This window comes from Lepidochelys olivacea (assembly GCF_965140295.1).
Source record: "Lepidochelys olivacea isolate rLepOli2 genome assembly, chromosome: 8".
Classification (NCBI taxonomy): Eukaryota; Metazoa; Chordata; order Testudines; family Cheloniidae; genus Lepidochelys; species Lepidochelys olivacea.
The window spans coordinates 32654872-32673760 of NC_140418.1; the positions used below are offsets into that span (position 1 = coordinate 32654872).

Genomic DNA, 18889 nt, shown 5'->3' on the forward strand with positions numbered 1-18889 from the left:
ACCAATACTATAGGAAAATGTATCACTTTACTTGCCTTTTTGAGAGAGAAGAGAACTGTCTCTTGTGGAATAAAATCGAATTTACTCTATCCTTTATGGGCAAAAAATCCTTAAAACTTAAAATTTATATTTAAAAAATTGAAATTTCTCTAACTATGTACTGACAATCTGTTGTAAAGATTTAGAACCAAATATTTTCTGTTTCAAAATTATATTCAATTTGTTGTATACAAACACCTTAATGAAATGTTTTAATTTTTTAACTATAGGTATTGGCAAAACCTTTAAACCTTCAGGATCAACAACAACAAAGTTTAGCAATGCATCTCTTGAAACTTGTCCTCAACTGTCTTAACTTTGACTTCATTGGCAATTCAGCAGATGAGTCCGCAGATGATCTATGCACTGTACAAATCCCAACAAACTGGAGAACAAGTAAGAAAAGATCATAACTGTTAACACTAAAGTACATTCTACATGAAAGGGAATATGTTATGTTTGTTTTGATACAGTACTTGTAATTATAAAGTTATCTAAGATCTTTTCCTGTAAGGTAGTCTTGTTTGCTGATATATTAAACGGGAAACCTCATGTGGCTATTCTATAATTTGTATCTATAACAGAAACAGTAAGAAAAGAGACAGTGTACTATGCCACACCACGGTGTGCAATTCAAACTGTTCTCTGCAGGTTCTTATACCATGCCCACACCAAAGTATCTTGAGTATCTTGAAGTGCTGCAGTAAGCTCTCTGTGTGTATAATACAGGTCGCTTATAGAATCACGTTCCTGGGTATCCATGTGTGACAGGGCAAGGTCCCACCCCTTCTTCTGCTCTGTCTATACAGACTATTTGGAGACGTTCAGTTGTTAAACACCACCATGTAGTTTATTTACATTTGATCTTAGTGGGCCATACATATATAGCTGCAGGTTCTGCTCAATCCTCTGCCAAGGAGGAGAGAGGGAAGAGGTGTCTCCACCCAGAGATCCTTCTTGGTTTTGCCTCTCCTAGCCTGTTTTTCCTTCTTGTGCCTTCATTTACCCTCTGCCTTAAAGGGCCAATTAGCTGGTTAGTCCAACCTCCAGCCCATTCTAATTCACTGATTAGGCACAGTCAGGTCCACTGCCTGGGTGTGTGAATTAACTGGTGTTTAAGTGATCAGACAGCTTACTCAGCTGTTGTTCCCAGCACTTTGTCACACGACTTGTTGTACAGATAAATTTTTTTCTTTTAATGTATAGAATAGATTAATTGTGCTAAAAGAGCATTACAAGGTCTTATAAACTATACATTGTTTGAGCTGAGCTATTTAGTACACTTATATTAATATTCTTTAATCAAATTGTACCTCACTCTTAGCTCTTTTATGAAAAATAAAAACAAATCTGGTGATAGATATTTAATTATTACTGATAAACAGTGATAAAAACATCTCTCTTTTTTTCCCCCCCCTCAGTCTTCTTAGAACCAGAGACCTTGGACCTGTTTTTTGATTTGTATCATTCCCTTCCACCAGTGCTGTCGCAGTTGGTAAGTAAAGCTTAGTGATTTACATTATAATAATTACTAAAAACCAGTTCTCTTTTGACTTTGTAAATTTATTAAACATACAGGCTAAATGTTTACTCCCTGTCCATCCCCAGTGACATCTTTGGTGCCACCTGCATATAATTTGGGCCATCCCTTGTAAATGGAGATGTAAATTTTTTTTGCATGTTTAATAACTTCTGTAACCTCATGGTCATGATTTGCCATTTGAAATATACAATAAATACACCAAATATGTTAAAAGAATATCATTAAGATTGCAAAGTCAAGCACTCAGAAGTTAGGACATGCCAGAATTAAGGTTGTCTGTGCACCCTTAATTTGACCCTTAATGTGTGTGCATTATGATACAGTCTTTAATTATGATTATACACTATTTTATCTCCAGGACTGCTGCCTCATTCAGGGCAACCAGTGCTTTGGGGAGGCTCACTACCATCAGCTCCCAGTCTTCTTGCCCAACCCAGTCAGAGCCTCACCACCACCAACTACCAGTCACAGTTTCTGTCCCTCCTCCATCCCCTCTTACAGTCCCAATCTCATCCGTCTCCTTTTATCTAGCCTATTTCTTGAACACAGCTGAATTCTTTTTGCTGACACTTGCCCAAAAAAAAAAAAAAAATTCCACCTGAGGCAGACAACCAGCATGGAAAATTTTAGCCAAACAGTTGTTCTTTAAGTAGTGCCCCTATAGGTACTCCACTGTAGGTTTGGCAGCTCCCTTTGCATCTTGGATCGGAGATCTTCTGTAGCAGTGCCTGTTGGGCCTCACATTCACTCCTCTCCATCTCGTGCCGGGGTCGGCATCTATATATAGCGTTGTGCGGTCCAGCTGCCCTCAGTTTCTTCTCAACCACCTTTGGTGTGAAACCGAATCCAGAGCAGAGCCCTTCTACCTTTAGAGATACTCTAATTAACTTACCTTACTTTAGTAGTGATTAGCCATTTTCATTAATTTTCTCCCCCTAAAAAGAAACCAAAACTTTGCTACTCTTCCCTCCCCGTTACCTTACGCTTACCTGTTTCCCGCCCACCCTGATTGGGAGTTCTCCCCCTTGGGACTATGCTGGGATCCCCCTGGTTCAAGAGGTATCTCTCTTCTTGGTAGGCCTTACCCATAAGCAACAGTCACTCACAGTGCATCCGCTGCCTTGGTGGGGGCCACATCACAAAGAAGTGCATCCACTGCATCAGCTCAACCACCCGGACCTGAAAGGACCATGAACTCAGACTGAAACTTCTCCTCATGGAGAGTTCTCTATGGCCAGCTTTGGACCCCAGCCCTGATACTTCTCAGGCATGACTCTCGCACTCGACTTGGTCATCAGCTGACCCCTGCTTGTTACGGCCATCCAAAAGGAAATCCTCTCTTTCCTGCTCAGATGGGAAGAAACTGGCCACTACATCGCTTTCAAAGGAACCACCTCAGAGAATGCCATCCCCTGGGAGGTCAGTAGCCTCACCATCATCAGGGGTCAGACTTAACTCCCATGACCGTCTGGATACCTCCAGTACTGGAGCTAAACAGAAGTCCAAGAATCATAGAATATCAGGGTTGGAAGGTACCTCAGGAGGTCATCTAGTCCAACCCCCTGCTCAAAGTAGGACCTATCCCCAATTTTTGCCCCAGATCCCTAAATGGCCCCCTCAAGGATTGAACTCACAACCATGGGTTTAGCAGGCCAATGCTCAAACCACTGAGCTATCGCGCCCCCCACCCCCAAGGACTCTAAATGGGCAGGGTCACAGGTGGACACGCTGTCTCTTGGGACTGAGACGCACAGTGAAAGAGCTTCCAAAACAATACCTCCAGCTGCTCAGCCACATGGCAGCAGCCACGTTCGTGGTAAAACATGCTGGGTTGCACATGCACTGTCTCCAGGTGTGGCTATGCACAGTACCTCCCAGACAGTCTTCACTAACTCCAGTCTATGCCTATCAAGATCAAGGATTCACTACATTGGTAGAAAAAACACCAAAACATCTGTATGTGGGTCTTTTTTTCTCCAACCAGCAATATCCCTGATTCTAACAACCGATGCCTCCCTAATCAGTTCAGGAGCACACCTTCAGAGCCACATGGAGCAGGGAAGGTGGGCCTCCACATCAACCTTATAGATCTAGATTCACAATGCACGCTGACATTTCCTACCACTGATCAGACACTGGACAGACAATATCGCCTGCATATTCTACATCAACAGACAAGGCGGAGTGAGGTCCTGCTCCCTATGCTTGGAAGTACTGAAATTGTGGAATTGGTGTATCCAACACAACATCAACATTTCAGCCACATACCTGCCTGGACACCAGAATACTACAGCACGCTCACTGAGCAGATGATTCTCACAAGACTGTGAGTGGGAACTAGAGACAAGAGTCCTTCAGTGCATATTCAGCCACTGGGGATTTCCCCGCATAGGTCTCTTTGCCACACCAGAGAACACCAAATGCCTTCAGTTCTGGTCATGGGAGGGTCTAGGCCATGGGTCTCTGGAAGATGCCTTCCTCATTACATGGGATACTCTAGGACTTTATGCCTTTCCACCTTTTCCCCTCTTGTTTAAGGTACTTCACAAAATACAGGTAGAACAAGCCCGAGTCATCTTCATAGCCCCAACATGACTACGACAAATGTGGTATTCTTACCTCTTACGCATGACGGTGTGTTCTCTGATCATCCTGCAATTGATTCCACACCTCCTCTCTCAGGATGCAGGCTGAATTCTCCATCCCAATCTAAGTCTTGTTCATCTGAAGGCATGTCTCTTTCATGGTTTAAGGATTCGGAGATGACCTGTTCAGAGGCAATAAAAGAGGTTCTCTTAAATAGCAGACATGACATGACTCACCGTACTTACCTCCAAAAATAGGAAAGATTCCAATCCCAGTACAAAGCCAATCATGTCTCAGTACAAATCCAAATTCCAATCCCAGTACAAATTCCAATCCCAGTACAAAGCCAATCATGAATGAACACCCTGTTAGCACTCATTCTGGATTATTTCTAGATCTTAAAAGATCAGGCCTATCTACAAGCTCCATTCGTATGCACTTGGACACCATCACAGCATTCCATCCCAAGATAGATGGCTATTCCATGTTCACCCACCTGCTCATGAAGAGATTCCTTCAAGGCCTTTTGAACCTTTACCCTCACATATGACATCCCACCCAACCCTGGGATCCCAACCTCATCTTGCACCCTCTCACCAATTCACTATTTGAGCCCATGGCAATATGCTCCTTCATTCATCTTTCCATTAAGACAGCGTTTCTTGTTGCCATCATGTTGGCCCGATGAATAGGACAAATAGGGGCTCTCATGGCATACCCCCCATACAACATTTTTCCTAAGGACAAGGTCATGTTACACACGCATTCAAAATTCCTACCCAAGGTACCATCCTCCTTCCATTTGAACCAACCTATCCACCTTCCCTTTTTCTTCCCGAAGCCATACACCGACTAACAAGAAGCAACTCTACTCACCCTGGACGTTAGGAGAGCTTTAGCCTTTTACCTTGCTAGAACTAAATCGTTTAGACAGTCGCCACATTTATTCCTCCCAACTGCCAAATGATTGAAGGGAGTGTCTGTATCCAAACGACATCTTTCCAAGTGGATCACACAGTGTATACACCTTTGTTATCAACTGCACAACCAGCTACCTCCACCTGGAAGTTGAGCACATTCCACTCGCTCTGTCTCCACCTCGATTGCCTTTCTCAACAATGTGCCGATCACTGACATTTGCAAAGCAGCCACCTGGGCATCTGCGGACACTTTTAGCCAACACTATGCAATTATCCATGACACAGCATCAGATACCTACTAGGATGCACTGCCTTCTCCTCCTTATTAGACGGCACTCCGTAGCCCCAGCTTTCCATCTAGGGGCACTGCTCTACAGTCACCTACAGTGGAGCACCCGGTTACTCACCCTGTGCAGTGGCTAGGTTTTCCGAGATGTGTGTTGTTATGAGTGCTCCACTACTTGCCCTTCTCCTCCTCTGCTTTGGAGCTCAAAGATAAGCTCTATGTTAGAGAAGGAACTGAGGGCGGTTGGATCTCACATTGCTCTATATAGATGCCACCCATGGCGCGAGACAGGGAAGAGCGTATGCAGCCCAATGGGCATTGCTATCAAAGATCTCTGATCCCAGGCGCAAGGGGTGCTGCAGCACCTACAGTGTATAAAGTGGAAAATACAGTGAGGATGTTTTTATACACGCATATAAAAACATCCTCACTGTATTTTCCACTTTATGCATCCGATGAAGTGAGCTGTAGCTCACGAAAGCTTATGCTCAAATAAATTGGTTAGTCTCTAAGGTGCCACAAGTACTCCTTTTCTTTTTGCGAATACAGACTAACACGGCTGTTACTCTGAAACCTGTCTTATAATGGGAGGTGTTGAGCAACCTGAATAATAAGTGGTGCAACAGTCCTGGGAAAAATCCTTCCAAGAGAGGGAAAGATGACTGGTCAGGCAGCAGAGATTTGCTTTTTTAATTTTACAATTATTTTCCTTTTTTTAGGCACTTTCCTGTTTGGTTCAGTTTGCTTCTACAAGAAGATCTTTATTTAGCAATCCAGAACGCGCCAAGTATCTTGGGAATCTAATCAAAGGAGTGAAAAGAATCCTTGAAAATCCTCAGGTATTTTTGTTTTTTAAATTCTTTGCAAATGTTAAAATTATTTGTGAATTTCTGTACCCTGTCACAACCCTGTTGCCTCTCTTTATCCCTCATGACCTTCTTCAAGAGGTCTTCCTTTAAACTTCCAATCTTCTCCTCCTTTCTTAACCAGAAATCATTTTGGGACACGGTTCATACAAAATAAGCTATGCACAACAAAGTTGTCATTTGTTAAATTAACAATGTTTGGAGAGATGTTATATGGCCTTGTCTCGGCCATGCAGGAATAAAGACAAGAGGCAATGGAGGTGGTTTAATTAGGCTGCACCTTTTGTTCACACAATGCATCTGGAAATATCTGGCAATAAATCTTACAGTGCTGGTCATCATTCTGTCCTTAATTGTTTTCACTTATTTGGGAGGGCTGCTGTCAGCCCTTCTTCCCAACCTGGTCCCAGCCAGCATGTTGCTGGGACCCCACTGCTTACCCCTAATGTGAAGGTTAAGGGGGACTGAAAAATGTGGGGGGAATTGTCTTCCTGCTATACCAGCCATTACAAGCACCAACCTCCCTTTCTCCAGCTTCCGTTAGAGGATGCCTCTCCCTAAATCCACTTACAACTCCTGTTTATCCCCTCTATAATGAGTACCTGTGCTGGGCAACGGCCACACTTGCTGCTTATTTAATTGTGACATCTTGGCCTAACCACCTTACCTATCTCATCAGCTAACTTGCTGTGGGGAAGGCTAAAACACTCCACTCTGCCCCAGCCAATCTGGCAGTGAAGAAAAAATTCCTTCCCAGCACCAAATAAAAAAGGGGCTAGCACAAGCCCACAACTGATCATAAAACCTGGTTCTGCTCTGATCCCGTGGTGGGAAGATGGGTGGTGCTGATCAGGGATTGAGAGAGAGCAAGAGAATTCTTTCTGGAATGCATGGGTATAAATACCTCTGCTCCTGCCCTGGTGCATATGGTGGGTGAGTCCCTGGTCCAGCAACTTCCTGTAGCCCCCTGGGCTCCACTGAGGGAAATCTGTCCCCCTCTTCAACCTTCTCTTCACCCAAATACAGTAGGGACCCTTAAAGGATCCTTGTCCTCTTTTCCCTACTGCCCAAAGAGTCACTGCATTCAGTTGCTGTGAGCATATTAGGTTAGTCTGGTGATTTTAAAAAAACTTTGTTTCTTCTGTAATTTTAGGGTTTATCTGATCCAGGTAATTACCATGAGTTCTGTCGTTTTTTGGCTCGACTAAAGACAAACTACCAGTTGGGAGAACTAGTAATGGTGAAGGATTACTCAGAGGTTATCAGATTGATAGCCAATTTCACTATTACTAGCTTACAGGTAAGGATATATACAGCCTTAAATCCTTAACGGATGTGGGATTTGGTTTGGGGGATTTTTTTGTTTTGTTTTTGGGGTTGGGTTTGTATTCAGTTGATGTTATTTTACTTGAAAATGTACTTTGTTCCAAGTTTGCCAGTAATGTAACTTTGTAAACTCTTCAGCCCTGGGCTCACGTCTTCCTATGTGTTTGTGCGAAAGTGTCTAGTACAGGGGTGGCCAAAATTACTGACTCTCTGAGCTGCATATGACAATCTTCAGATGTTTGAGAGCCCCCGGGAGGTGCCTGCTGGGGCTCGGGGCTTCAGTCATGTGGGGAGAGGTGTCTCAGGGCTTCAGCCTTGCTGCTGCTGAAGCCCTGAGCCCTGGCAGGTGCGCCCCCTGGGCCTGAAGCCCTGAGACCCGCTCCCCGCTAGACAGAAGTCAAAGGTGATGCATGGGAGGGAGCACAGGGGTCAGGTTCCCCCTCCCCCCTGCCAGATTTTTACCAGGGTTTGCTGGCTCCACTTGATCATGTGGTGCCACTGGGCCCTCTCCCTGTACTGCAGCTGCTAGAGCCAGCAAGCTGGGAGCTCCGGCCTTGGGGACAGGCAGAGGAGCTAAAGCAGTGGCCCCTCCCTGCAGCTCCCAGTTCTTTGCATCTGCCTCTTCACAAGGAGCTAACATCTGGGAGCTGCAGGGAGGGCCCTCTGAGGGTAAGAGAGGGGTGTGACTCCAGCTTTTGTAGGGGGAACCTTTAAATTGTACCCCCCACTCCCAGCAGGCACCAGTTGTCTCACACAGAAGCTCCTAGCTGCACCATCCGGCTGCTAGGCAGAAGCCCTCAGCCTCCCTCCACCCAGCCTGGTAGGCAGAGAATGCGGGGAGGGGTGTCCACAAGCCACACTTTAACTGTAAAAGAGCCAGATGTGGCTCGCGAGCTGCTGTTTGGCCACCTCTGGTCTAGTATAATTCAGTGGGGCCTTGATTCTGATTGGGATATTTGAGGACTTCCTCAACATAAATAATACTAGTAGGAAAGATAAGGTTTGAATGTTCATGAATTTTCACAGGATAAGATATGCTCTAATGAAAATTACATTTGTTTCTTTGTAGCACTGGGAGTTTGCTCCAAACAGTGTTCACTATCTGCTAACTCTGTGGCAGAGAATGGTAGCATCGGTACCTTTTGTGAAATCAACAGAACCACACCTTTTAGATACATATGCACCAGAAATTACAAAAGCATACATTACTTCTAGACTGGAATCTGTTCCTGTAGTTATAAGGTAAACCTTCTTCAGTATAAACAGAACTTTGCAGTTTTAGAGCACTGATTAGCTGGTACATTGTTCTTTCTGTTGTGCTTTTGTTTTAAAATCAATAAAACTTAATGGCCTTTTTCTCACGTCAGTTACATTAAATTATATTCATTGATTGTAGTCGTCACTCCTGTTTCTCACTGTTGTGAGATCAGAATTTGGCCCAGTGTCTTAAAAGCAAAATTAAAAATGAAACTTGAGTTCAATTTGTTTCTTTTCCAGAGCCCCCTTATTTTATAAAAAGATCTTTGCCCATTATAATCCAATATCTAAAATATTGTTGATGCTGAGCCTCTTCTGCCATTTATACCATTAGAGCAGGAGCTTCCGAGGGTCCCTCTCTACATGAGCAAAGGAAGGCAGCAAAAGCAATCCCACCTGTTAATGAAAGGGTGGGAGAGAGTAGCACAAGATGAGGTGGCAGAATTATTTTAAAGTGTGATTCTGCTCTGAAAAATGACTGTAAAGTGGTCCCTTTTTACTCAGCATATCTGCTCCCTGTTGTATTCGAAGTTATAGTTGCTTATTTTAGTAAAAAAAAAATAAGCTATGAGCTGTTTTTAAAAAATATATATTTATTCCTCTGTTCTCCACAGGGCCAATAAAGCTAGGAGAGAGTAAGTTGGATTCTATTCCAATTCATGTATCATCAACAAAATTGCTCACTAAGTTCCACTTGCAGAATCTCTTTTGTTGTCTATGTGTGAACTTTTTACTCGTAAACTGAGCATATTCTATCCATAACTAACTCTTGCATGCACACAAAAATGGAACACCAGTATACATTTTCTATAGTCGCTTTTCAGAGAATAACTTTTCAGAGAACCTTTAAAAAAATTGAATAAAAGGGTTGTTTAACAATTTCTGTACTAAATGCCATGACAGCTTGGTTAATGAGATACAAATCTGTGCTGATTCTGTATTATTTTTGCTTTGCAGTACACGTTTAAGTGAGTACTACCTTCATTTGCTATATAGATTTATACTTATTGTCCCAGCTAGTAATTCTTATTTATTGACTTGACATTTTATAGCCAAAATCCCTTTTATGTTTTAGACAAATTTACCATAGGATCACAGCAAATAAAGCAGCCAAAGAAAAAATGTGTTTTGAATGGCTAAAAATGTTTAATCCTTCTTCGGGGGGCCTCTGTGCATTCCCACTTGCAGGGTCTAGTTCCTGTAGTGTCAAGCTGTGAAACTGTATAACTAAGCTTTGTGTCCTGTGGGGTGCAGTAGTGCTCTCATGCTAGGATGCTGTCCTCATGTCAGTCTGTATGAGGAAGAGCACAACCACAGCCATCTCAGTTCGTTTGCAGCAAGACCGAAGTGGAACTACTTCTCAAGTCTGCAAGCGTGTTCGCCTATCCTTTTACAGTGAGTGAGTCAGTCATATTAAAATTAGAGCAGATGAGGTCACTTGCCTTGGATTATCCCCTAGGCTGTGTCTAGTCCTGAACTCTGTTTGGAGTTGAAAAGATGTGCCACCTGCTCAACCATCTTTCCAGAGACAGATGAACATGTTTGGTGCCTACAGTGCCTGGGACAGGCTCATAGTCTCCCAGGAGACCGCTTGCTGCACTGTCTCTTCTCAGGTTTCAGAGGAGCAGCCAGGTTAGTCTGTATTCGCAGAAAGAAAAGGAGGACTTGGGGCACCTTAGAGACGAACCGATTTATCTGAGCATAAGCTATCGTGAGCTACAGCTCACTTCATCGGATGAGAATTCATCTCTTCTCAGCTGAGGAGAACAGAAAGTTAATACTGCAGGTGCACTTGGCTTCCTTGGACTATCCTCACATTCTTTTGGGAGTGCTGAGGTCTTCTGTAAAAAGATTTGAGATGCATTTTGCTGCCCCAGCTTCATTGCTCCCCTTGTTGTCTGGCCTCAGATTGACCTTCCTGAAGCAAACGCTTACTTGGGCTGAGTCTCCTGGTTGGTACTGTCTAGTGCTGTATGCTTTATCCAAACAGGACTGCTCTAGCACTGCTGTCTTTGTTGGCATCAAAAATTTCCTTGGTTCGCTCCCAGTCAGCACTGGTCAACATCACTATTCAGAGTCGGGCTTCCAGATCTCCTCATGATCCTGTCCCAGGGAAGAGAAAAGAAAAGAGGAGGAAGCATTCTGATCTGTGAAAGGAGCCTAAGGAGAACAAGAACAGTGCCTCCTTTTCTTTGTCTCCTCCACTGATGCATGTCCTCTGTAGAGACTGCTTACCTGTTTTGACATTACTCTTGGCACACCCACTAGCTGTACATCTAACAGTGGGGAAGGAGAGCATACAGGCAGACATCCTCAGCAGGAAATCTTACAACCAACATCAGTGGTCCCTAAATGAGGTGGTATCCTCATTATTCTTCAGCTATGGTCAGCCACAAATTGACTGATTTGTGTCCATTCATAATGCCAGGTGTCATCTACTGCACCACTGGTCACAAAGATAAAAAATCTTCATCGGATGCATTGCTGCTCAATTGGAGCAGTCCTCTCCTAGCCTTCCTTCGATACCCAGAGTCGTAAGGAAAATCAGAGAGGACAGAGCCAACATCATACTGCTAACACAAATGTGGCTGTGGCAGCATTGGCACACTGTTCTGTCCAGAGAACTGTTGGTTCCGCTTCCGTTGTGCCCTGACCTCCTTTCTCAATGCCAACGGTGAATTTTTTTAGTTATGGCCTCTGAACTCATTATAGTGTTACATAAAGAAGTCATTTTGAGACCTCACCCCAGCTTTATATCTGTGGTGGTGTCAAATTTTCATCTGTCCCATTATATCTCCCTTCCTGTTTTGTTCCTCAGATCCCAGGCTACCCAGTGAGGTTCTGCTTCTACATCTTAGATGTTGAGCTTTGTTAATCCTTAGCCAAATAAACAGTATCTCTTGGCTTAAAGATGTATTCTGCTAGGGCCAGAGCTGCCTATGTAGCTGCCTGAGACTGCTATGGTAGAGACTTGCAAAGCAGCAACATGGAGTTGTGCTTATTCTGTCATTAACAATTATTCGTTGGACTTGGCATTGCGATCTAATGTTCAGTTTTGTAAGGCATTGTCATAGCCAATTTTTGCCTAAAATATCTTGTCCACCATCCTCTAATAGGAGCACTACTTACTACTTTCTCATAAGCGGAAATGCAATGAGGCCCTTGAAGAAGAAAGCGGAATTATTTACTAGTAACCATTTTTCTTCAAGAGTTATCTCTGTGCATTCACATTGCTCATCTGTCTTTCCCCTCTGCCTCTGAGTTCTTTGTATTTCAGGACTCTGTCGGCTCGGGAGAAGGATAGAGGTGGTTGGGGTGTGTATGGTCCTTTATATAGATTATATGGTTTAAGCCAATGATGACATTGCAGCATGAGAATGCTAATGGACTGCCCTGAGGACACAACTTTGTTATACAGTCCTGTAGCTTGATGCTGGAGATGCTAGTTATTACAGATGTGAATGCACAGAGGCAACTCTTTAAGAACAATAGTTTCTAGTAAGTAACCCCTATTTTATGTATATTGCAGAGATGGTTTGGAAGATCCTCTGGATGATACAGCTACTGTATTTCAGCAGCTGGAGCAACTCTGCACAGTCAGCAGGTGTGAATATGAAAAGACCTGTGCACTTCTTGTACAGTTGTTTGACCAAAACGCACAAAACTACCAAAAGCTATTGCATTCTTCTAGTAGGAATCCACTAGAAATCACAGTCCAAGAAGGTTAGTATTTATTTCATTTATGATTGAGACTGCATTGTTCTCTGTTATGTGGACTTGAAATGGTGCAAAATTATCCATCTGTGTATGAGAGGGAAGTGTGATCCGGTGGTCTGAGTACATGTCTGGAAAGTGGTAACTCTTGAGTTCTAACCCTGTTTTTACTTCACTTAAGTCAGTTTGGCTCACATTTTCAAAAGTTGCCTCCAGCATGGAGTGCCTCAGTTTTTGGGTTCCCAGTTTTAGAACCTAAAGTTCTGACTTTCAAAGATGATGAAAATCCACACTTCAATTAGAAGGCAGTGGGAGCTGTGAGAACTCATCACTTCTGAAAACCAGGCTGTACATTTCTCAGGTTGGATACCTGAAAACTGAGGGACCCAAACTTGACAGATACTTTTGAAAATGTAGGCCTTAACTTCTCTGATTTGACTGCCCCATCTGTAAAATAAATACACTAATTATCCTTACTTCCCTCTGAGTTTTGTGAGGATCAGTTAGTAGCATTGGAAAAGCAACTTAGTTATAAAGAGATAATGTATGTAAACTGTACAATATTATGGCCTATGTAATGTTATTACATAGATTAATTGTTCCTATCTGTGCCTTGTTTAACTTGACCATGTAAATGACTAACTCTTTCCTAGTGTAGCTGTTTTATAGTTATTGCATCTTTATATGACTGAATTGTGTTGTTCCCCCCAATACAGCTGTTCTTTTGTTGTCGATATTTTGGATCGGATATTGCCATTCATACTGCTGCTTTTTGTTGACATCTTGAAAATGCAGAGTTAAATGTGGGGAGCCATTTTATTCTAGCTTATGTAATGCACGTGGTCTGACTCTTTCTCTTACTTCCCTTCCCTGTATGCACCTGTCACTTCCCCTTTGTGGTCCATTAGCAAACTTGCATTGAAAGGCAGTTTTCTGTTCTCCAGCTGCAGTCTGTACTTCACTGCTGTTATTGGATTCTTCTACACATAGAGTCAAAGGGGAATGATCAGCTACAATAACGCAGGAATGTTCCATAGGCCAATACTTGGGCATAAGAGAAAGTTTGGTGCAGTTTAATTCTGTATTGCTCCTTGCAGAAGAATTCAGTTTCTTTTCTGCAAACTAAACACTTCTGTTCATGCTGAACAATAAATGTTACATCCCTTAGTTATACATACTTTAATTTAGATGTTTAATGGCTTTTAATGTTACAAAATAAGTTAATATTATATTAAGATCTCATTTTATTATATTGTCTTGCTCTCTGTATCGATGGTGATGCGGTCATGGTTTACTAAACAATAATCCCCAAGAAATGGGTCATTAACAGTAGTTAACGATTACTTGTGATCTATGGTAATGACTGATTTCTTTGGGATTATTGCTATTATAAACCATAATTACAGATTATTACAGCAATAATTATTTTGCCAAAGAAAAAATATGTAGTCTAGCTAAGCAGCTGCAAAAGCAAGTGCCCTGAACGCTTCATATAGTGGAAGTAGAGAAGAATAGGGAAAACTGTAATGGTAAACTGGTTTTGTGTTGAGTTGAGATTCTGCTTTCCACAAATGAGACTGGAGAGAGAGTCATCAGAAAAATAGCCTTTGTTTAAATCTGAGCTACTTCAATAAGTGTCAGAGTAACTAGTTTTATGTTTAAATACAAATTGTTGACAAGAGTGTGTGGTTCAAAATAGTGGCTCTGCTGTTTGAATCATACAGCTCTGAAAAGCAGCTGCTGTTTGCTGCTGTCTTTTGAAATAGCCACTCTTTACTGGGTGGCTTTAGCCTTTCAAGTCACTGGAGAGCCTGCTGTTGATTTGGTCATTTTAGTTATACAGTCCTCTGGTGCTGCTTTTTCTATACGTTGTGTAATTTGGCTTAAATTGGCTTCTGTACGTTGTGTAATTGTGGAATATTTTTGTGCATGGGTGGGTCTTTTTTTATTTGATGGTGGTGTCTGTGTGTGTTTGGAGAGGCCTCTTGAGAACCACGAATCTAGTAAGTTATTACAATGGTCTCAATACTCTCTGGAACCCTTCTTTAATAATAATTAATAATTTATAATAGAATATATATGGTCAAGTATAAACATTAGCTAATGAATTCTCATAACATTCCTCTGAAATAAGTAGGCATTCTCTCTTTTTTTTGAAAAACAGATGAGTAAATTGAGACAAAAATTAAGGCCAAATTTTCAAAAGCATTCAGTAATTATGGTTGCCTCCGTTGTTGCATGTGCAATTTGAGATGTGTGCAGCACATAAGAAAATTAGGCTGGAGGTGTATCAGGCATCCAAAATCAGTGTTCACTGCTGAAAACTTTGGCATAAGCTACTTGGTTAAAGTCTCACTTAGGGTATGTCTAGTTGCGATGTCGACACACCCAAAGAGTCCAAAAAGAGCCGAGTTTAGTTCTCAGGAGCTTCTTTTTCAAACAGCTGGTCTCATGTTCAAACAACTGGTCATGCTGCCTTCCTAGAGAGGGGCTCTTGTGCAGGGCGTATTTTACCTTCATAGTTCTTAGAAACTTGTAAATAAAATATTTTTATTGCAGTGTTTGGCCATTTGGCAAACATCTTATTTTTTGCTGCTCCTTTGAATTAGCTTGCTTTTGTAATCATCTTTCTCTGGCTGTGCATTAGCCCCATGTCATCAGTGATGAGTTCAGCAAGTATTTCACAGTCTTTGGAACACAGTTGTCCCCATAGGTGATTAATAGACACCTCCTTTGTTGATTCACTAATGTTCTATGTGATTACGTACAGTATGGTTGGTCAATGTATGATATCACATAGCTTTTTAAAAAACAGATTATCTAGAATCCAGGGGACGTTCTCTCGGATTATATATTTTTTGACATTGTCCAAGTGTAAGTGCCTTAACAGGTTGTTAATTCTCCTTTTTAACTTAAATTTTTCGACAGCCATCACAGCAAATCTCATAGATTTTAAGGCCAGAAGATACCATTATTCTGACCTCCTGTATGTCAGATTGTAGAATTTCACCCAGTACCTCCTGTATACTGCTCAATGAGTGCCAAATCAGCCTGTGACAGAATCACAAAAATAACACTTATTTAAAAACTACGTGTTTGACTTAGTGTGAGGAGTTAATTTTATAATTTATTGGAATAGAAAAAGTTACTAACATTTGGTACTGTTAGTCCAGATTGTTTAGACATACTGCAAAATCTTTGCAGAGAATCAGTCCCCCTGCGGTCTTCAGTCAGAGGTCCCCTCTGCCAGTGGGTCTGAAGTCATCTGAATCCATCACATCACACCTTTCCTCAAGTCCACAGAGGACATATTGGAAGGTCCAGGATAGGCACATGGGGGGGATGAGGGTTGGGGTACAGATAACGGGCCTCCAAGGGCAGCCACTATCTGGCTGCATTGCATGAAAGCATGTGTAAGGCTAGGGATTAAAGATAAGTGCAGAGAGACAGTGCCTCCATGCAGCTGGCTCTATCCTTCTGTAGGTTGTGGGGGGCTGACCTCCCTGCTTTCTTATCTTGGGTGTGGGAGGCAAACCACCATTTCCTTGACCAAAGAATTTTGAGAAAACTCTGTACTGGAGGGGCAGAAATGGGGGATTGCGAAGAAGTGATGGGCTGAGAAAATGGCCCAGTGAAGGTCTCAGATATCTAATGAATTTTAAAGTAAGTGTCATCAGTGTCTCTCCAAAACTGTAAAATAATTTATTAATGTTCCTTTGTGCCTTGGAAGTAAAAGTAAACATTAGCATATGTATCCCTAAGCTTTATCTGCTGGTGATTTTAAATTCTATTGCAAAAGTTTTTGCAAGATATTTAAAATATAGATCAGAATGCTCTGTTATAAATACTTGTATTGAAAATCATGTCCCCCTTATTTGCGTTCTGTGGTACATTTTAGTATCTATTTTATCATTGCTTATGTTCTTCCCATTAGATTACTATCACAGGGTTTAAATGTAGGGCCTGATTTTGTTGTTGTTTACATCAGAGTAACTCCATTAATGACATGGAGTCATCCCTGATTTACACCAATGTCAGAAATCTGGATCAGACCTTTAATGCATAGGTGTGTATCTCGGAAAGATTTACCTGAATGGGCCTGGGCAGCGAAAATTCATTGCCCTTCAGTTCTGTACTTTCAGAATGTGTCACTGTAAAACTTGGGGGAGATTAAATGAAGCTCAGTGGTATACAAATGAAGAATTCAGTAAAGAATGTGAAACAAACTTTAAACACTAACATATATGCAAATTGGAGCATACTATACATATATCAAAAACTCTATTATACACTACTTAGAATAATTTTTCTCTATACATGCATACTTTTGGGTAATGTGTTTTGTCATGAAGAGATTTAGGATCTTTCCAAAAAGACAGAACAAACAAATCTGAAAAGTCTGTCTGTCTGTCATACTTTCTTTCTCTCTCTCATTTTACCTATTCCTTTAAGATAAAATATAATATTTTGCCCTCATTCTCTGCAGAGAAATGCCATGAAGGACAGTATGTGGCCATTGGTATGTTGTTTAAAAGGAAAATATTGCAGTGTTCATGTGTCTAGGTTTTCCTTGGCATTCAATATTGAAACATGTTTTGGTCAAATCTCCAAGGCCTTGTCTTTACTAGGGAAAAAAGGTGTGTTCGTAAATCGAGGTTAAAATCCTAGGGAAGACCAGGCAGTTTCTGGCATAAGTTAGCTGGTGGAGTTAAGGAATATGCTCCACCATAGCCTTAACTCATGTGTAAACTACCTTATCTTCACTAGGATAGTACTTTGAGTTAGTTAACTTGAGTTAGCAGTACAACTTTTTTCCTGGTGAACATACTGGCCGGGAGTAGCATTGTAGTTGAGGGGACATGTTAATGTGCAACTGGAAGCTCTAACAATCTGATAAATCTCTTACAATTCATCTCTTAGATCAGGCACTGAAGTGACTCCACCTTATGGGAAAATACTATTTTAATACCACTATACCTTTTTTCCCAATTGAGGGTATTCCTGGTTACTAGGTCTCATGGTTAAACACAAATAATTTAGCTAGGGCTGCCATGGTCTAAATATTGAAGATCAGGGTCTTGTAATTAAACTACATGGGAGAAATTTAAACTGTCCTAATTTCTGCAACATGGCATTGGATTTCCTGAGTTTTTGGGATACACAGTTTACATGATCTGCAGGTATAAAAACTCTACAGGGATAGTACTGTAACAGTCCTGAAGATCCCATACTTATCAGGATGGAGCTTACAGTCTGCATGCTGTCTAAGCCCCATTGGCAATGTATACAGACCTTGTAAGCACAAGGGTGGTAGGTATGGATCTTGCAAAATTTACATATTGATCCTACAGATATTCTAATTGTTGGGCTGTACCTGCAGACCTTGTAACCTCTGAAGTGGCAATCACATGGCTTACAAGATTGGCAGAATGGGCCTGCAAAACTTTTAATGGATGAGATGCACCTTCAAAACTTTTCAGCTCTGATGGCAGTGCCCATAGACCTTGAAAACTACATGATGGAAAGCTACTAATTTTCTGGAATAGGAAATATTTAACTCTAAGAGCATACAGGCTTTGCCCTGTGTCTGCAAAACTTCTGATTTCATTGGCTCAGAACTAGAGCACTTATAAACTACCAAGAGAGACTCTGAAGTTTTTTAATTTCTTACTTGAATGCGAGGTAACAAACTACAAAGGCTGTGCCTGTGGAATTCATACATTTTGCCAGACCTGAAGAAGCTTATAAATCCTGTAGCAACCTCATAGAATCCCTAAAGTTAAAATAATTATTGAGAATAACTCCCAAATGAACTCCACAACCTTTAAAAACTTACATTAATAAAACAAATTTGACTTTCTAGACTAAGTGGTGTTTGAGGTGAAATGCTATGAAAAAATAGAAGTCTTGTCAAAAAACTCTTTCATTTTCCTAGCCCGAACTAACTTCCGTAAACTAAAAAAACAAAAACAACAACTCTTATGGTTAAAGACCAGATGTGAGAGCATTCATATAGAAGGGAGAGTTAAAACTGAGGTGTGTATAGCATCTCATCCTCTTAAAATGGAAAGTAAATTACAGCTTTAACTATGGAATTGCCACCACAGTTGATCTATCCTGTGGATAGGTTCTGCAGGCCGCTAATAAATTGGACATTCCTGAGTCATACTGATAGTCTGTATAGAGTTCCTTCTTCCTCTGAGCAATTGGTTCTGGGCTCTGTCAGAGAGAGGATACTGAACAATATGGAAGTCTGGTCTGCTCTAGTCTAATGCCTATGTTCATATTTATAGTTAAGGTTTTTTTTTTTAAAAAAAAGAAGAAACAACCCTCAAATCTGGCCTTTCCCTTT

At 41.5% G+C, this 18889-nt stretch overlaps 1 protein-coding gene across 3 annotated transcripts in view; it reads left to right on the forward strand.

The window, feature by feature from the left end:
* The window catches only part of RANBP17 (RAN binding protein 17), a 268639-nt gene that overhangs the window by 28024 nt on the left and 221726 nt on the right, over window positions 1–18889 (forward strand). For all 3 annotated transcript variants that reach the window (XM_084636664.1, XM_084636665.1, XM_084636666.1), the window contains 6 exons: window positions 270–435; window positions 1461–1534; window positions 6094–6213; window positions 7394–7540; window positions 8636–8808; window positions 12353–12546. In XM_084636664.1, coding sequence (XP_084492790.1) covers window positions 270–435; window positions 1461–1534; window positions 6094–6213; window positions 7394–7540; window positions 8636–8808; window positions 12353–12546 — 874 coding nt within the window. The remainder of the gene's footprint in view (window positions 1–269; window positions 436–1460; window positions 1535–6093; window positions 6214–7393; window positions 7541–8635; window positions 8809–12352; window positions 12547–18889) is intronic.